Source organism: Babylonia areolata, chromosome 31 (genome assembly GCF_041734735.1).
Source record: "Babylonia areolata isolate BAREFJ2019XMU chromosome 31, ASM4173473v1, whole genome shotgun sequence".
Lineage (NCBI taxonomy): Eukaryota > Metazoa > Mollusca > Gastropoda > Neogastropoda > Buccinidae > Babylonia > Babylonia areolata.
In genome coordinates this window covers 26,597,065-26,599,564 of record NC_134906.1, presented here as the reverse complement: position 1 = coordinate 26,599,564, position 2,500 = coordinate 26,597,065, and the positions used below count along the sequence as shown (strand labels likewise).

General features: G+C 42.9%; 1 protein-coding gene across 5 annotated transcripts in view; it reads right to left on the bottom strand.

The window, feature by feature from the left end:
- LOC143275823 (outer dense fiber protein 2-like) overlaps positions 1–2,500 on the bottom strand; it is a 72,527-nt gene that overhangs the window by 66,617 nt on the left and 3,410 nt on the right. For 4 of the 5 annotated variants that reach the window (XR_013053467.1, XM_076580101.1, XM_076580104.1 and 1 more), the window contains exon 3: positions 2,035–2,310. Coding sequence is in view for 4 of the 5 variants with exons in the window: in XM_076580101.1 (XP_076436216.1) it covers positions 2,035–2,310 (276 nt within the window). In the remaining variant the exon portion in view is untranslated. The remainder of the gene's footprint in view (positions 1–2,034; positions 2,311–2,500) is intronic. The other variant, XM_076580103.1, reaches the window with a different exon arrangement.

Below are 2,500 nucleotides of genomic sequence, written 5' to 3'. Positions count from 1 at the left end.
AAACAGCAACAATTACTTAATCAAACATACCACCTGCTTACTAAAATGACTTAAAACTTTTCGAAGCACGGGTTTAGCTACAAAATTAAAGTTCACAAGAAATGAAGATTGAAAAATGTTTGTTTGTTTTTTTTAATTTAATAAATAAAAGACGATTAATTCAAAACTGAAATAAAAGCCCACAGCAAAATAAACCCCAGCAGGTTTGTGACAAAACAACATAAAAAAAAGAAAAAAAAAAAAAGAACCAGGTGCAGTATCAAAGGTGTTAATCAGTCAGAGCACCACCGAAAGCCACCTTGAACCCCCCCACACAGTACACAGTTAACCCCCAAAACACCATACAAACAATCACCATAAACCATTTGCTACATACACACTGTCATTTCATAATGTGTGTAGCCTCCTCCAAGCGTCCTAACGTCAACAGTTCTCTTGCTATTTCGTGCTGACGAGGTTAACATCTGTTCATTTCCAACAAGCTGTGACCTTTCTACCCCCACTCACATTTAATGGCGATTTCCACATAAATACATACACCATGCAGGCTAAATAATTAAATGTTAAGATATCTCAATGCTCCCCACCTCTGGGGATGAAGCAGAGTGATTAACAATATTTACTTTGTTGTTGTTGTTGCTGCTGCTCTTCCAGATTTAATTAAACATGTACATCCAATTATTTTTTTATCTGTAAAAAAAAAAGAAAAAAAGAAAAAAAAAAAAAAGAACAGAAGCACATAATTATGAAATCCTTTTAAACCTGGTCTATCATTCTCCCTGCTTCTGATACACTGGATAAAAAATTTTTTTTTTTAAACAACAAAAAAAAACCCGAAACAACTTGTAAAAAAAAATCTATTTCAAAAATTGCATTCAAAATCTGCTGTTATATTTCGGTATATCAAACTACAGTATCTTCTGGGTTATCAAGCCAGTCTGTGTCCAACCTGTTGCTTTTCATTTTCAGAAAAAAATGAGATTCAACAATAATTTTTTTTTTTTTTTTTTTTTTTTAAAGAAAAAAAAAAGAGAACAAAATGTATAAGCAGAACCAGACTCATGCCATCATGCCAGTTCCTTAAAATGTTTTTTTTTTAGAATAAATGTTCCTTGAGATGATTTGTATTACATGTAAAGTAACAAAGGAAATGATGTGCAGTGTTTTATTACTTGCTTGCATGTATTAAAGCTTAATATGTTTTACTTATCAATGTCTTAGTCCTTCTTCTTCTTCTGCGTTCACTCGTATGCACACAAGTGGGCTTTTACGTGTATGACCGTTTTTACCCCGCCATGTAGGCAGCCATACTCCGTTTTCGGGGGTGTGCATGCTGGGTATGTTCTTGTTTCCATAACCCACCAAACGCTGACATGGATTACAGGATCTTTAACGTGCGTATTTGATCTTCTGCTTGCATATACACACGAAGGGGGTTCAGGCACTGGCAGGTCTGCACATATGTTGACCTGGGACCACCCTTTACCCACCAGGCGCCGTCACCGTGATTCGAACCCGGGACCCTCAGATTGACAGTCCAACGCTTTAACCACTCGGCTATTGTGCCCGTCAATGTCTTAGTCCGACCTTTATCATGTTTTTGAGCGAGCTGGACTCAAACAGTGAGCTGAGATATTGTGTGGTGTGAGTGACAAACCCGCTGACCGCACAATAAATTTCCCTATCATCGTCATTACCTTCATTATCACTATTCTTACCATTACCAGCATTACTGAAGTCATCACCATTATCATCATTCTACCATCACCACATCCATGAGTTTCCTTCCTAGGGTTTCACTCTCATTCCAAGCGGACTTTGTGCCTACCGCGGTTAAAAGACACCGCCCAAAGCATGCCCCCACGTTAACAAGATCCTCTCCCTCTCCCCAGCACTCCCATGCAACCAGAAGAAACCAATGGCAACAGCAGAAGGAAGGTGAGGGGCAGGCAGCTGCTGGCAACGACGAGCAAGATGAGGCAAGGACGAGAAAAAGAAAGAAAAAAAAAAAAAAATTAAAAAATCATACCCAACCTTAGAACCTTGTCTGGACCTAGCGCCTCTTTTAGGATGGGAAGTAGTAGTAGTAGTAGTAGCAGTACGAGGGCGGCGCAAGTTGCCATGACTACCGCCGCCTTCCAGTACCTGCCATGTTATGCGGGAGCCCCTCGTGGACTTGCCCGGGGCCGGAACCCAGGGGCCGGAACGGGGGCTGCTCGAGCGAGCCCTCGCCTTGCAGGCAGTCGGAACCGCTCGACGTGTGGACCGAGGCCGCCGGTTGCCCGCGCCATTGTTGTTGGCGCCAGCACTCTGTGGAGTGGTGGTGGTGGTCGGGGGGGGGGGGGGTGTGCAGGAGGGGGAGGTAGTGGTGTGGGTGGGAGAGGGCAGGGGCAGAGGGAGGGCAGGGTGATGGGGTGGGGATGGGGGGGGGGGGGGTGCAACACGGACCAGCTCAATGTAATGGCATGCAAATTTCAACAAGAACAAGCATTCATCTTTG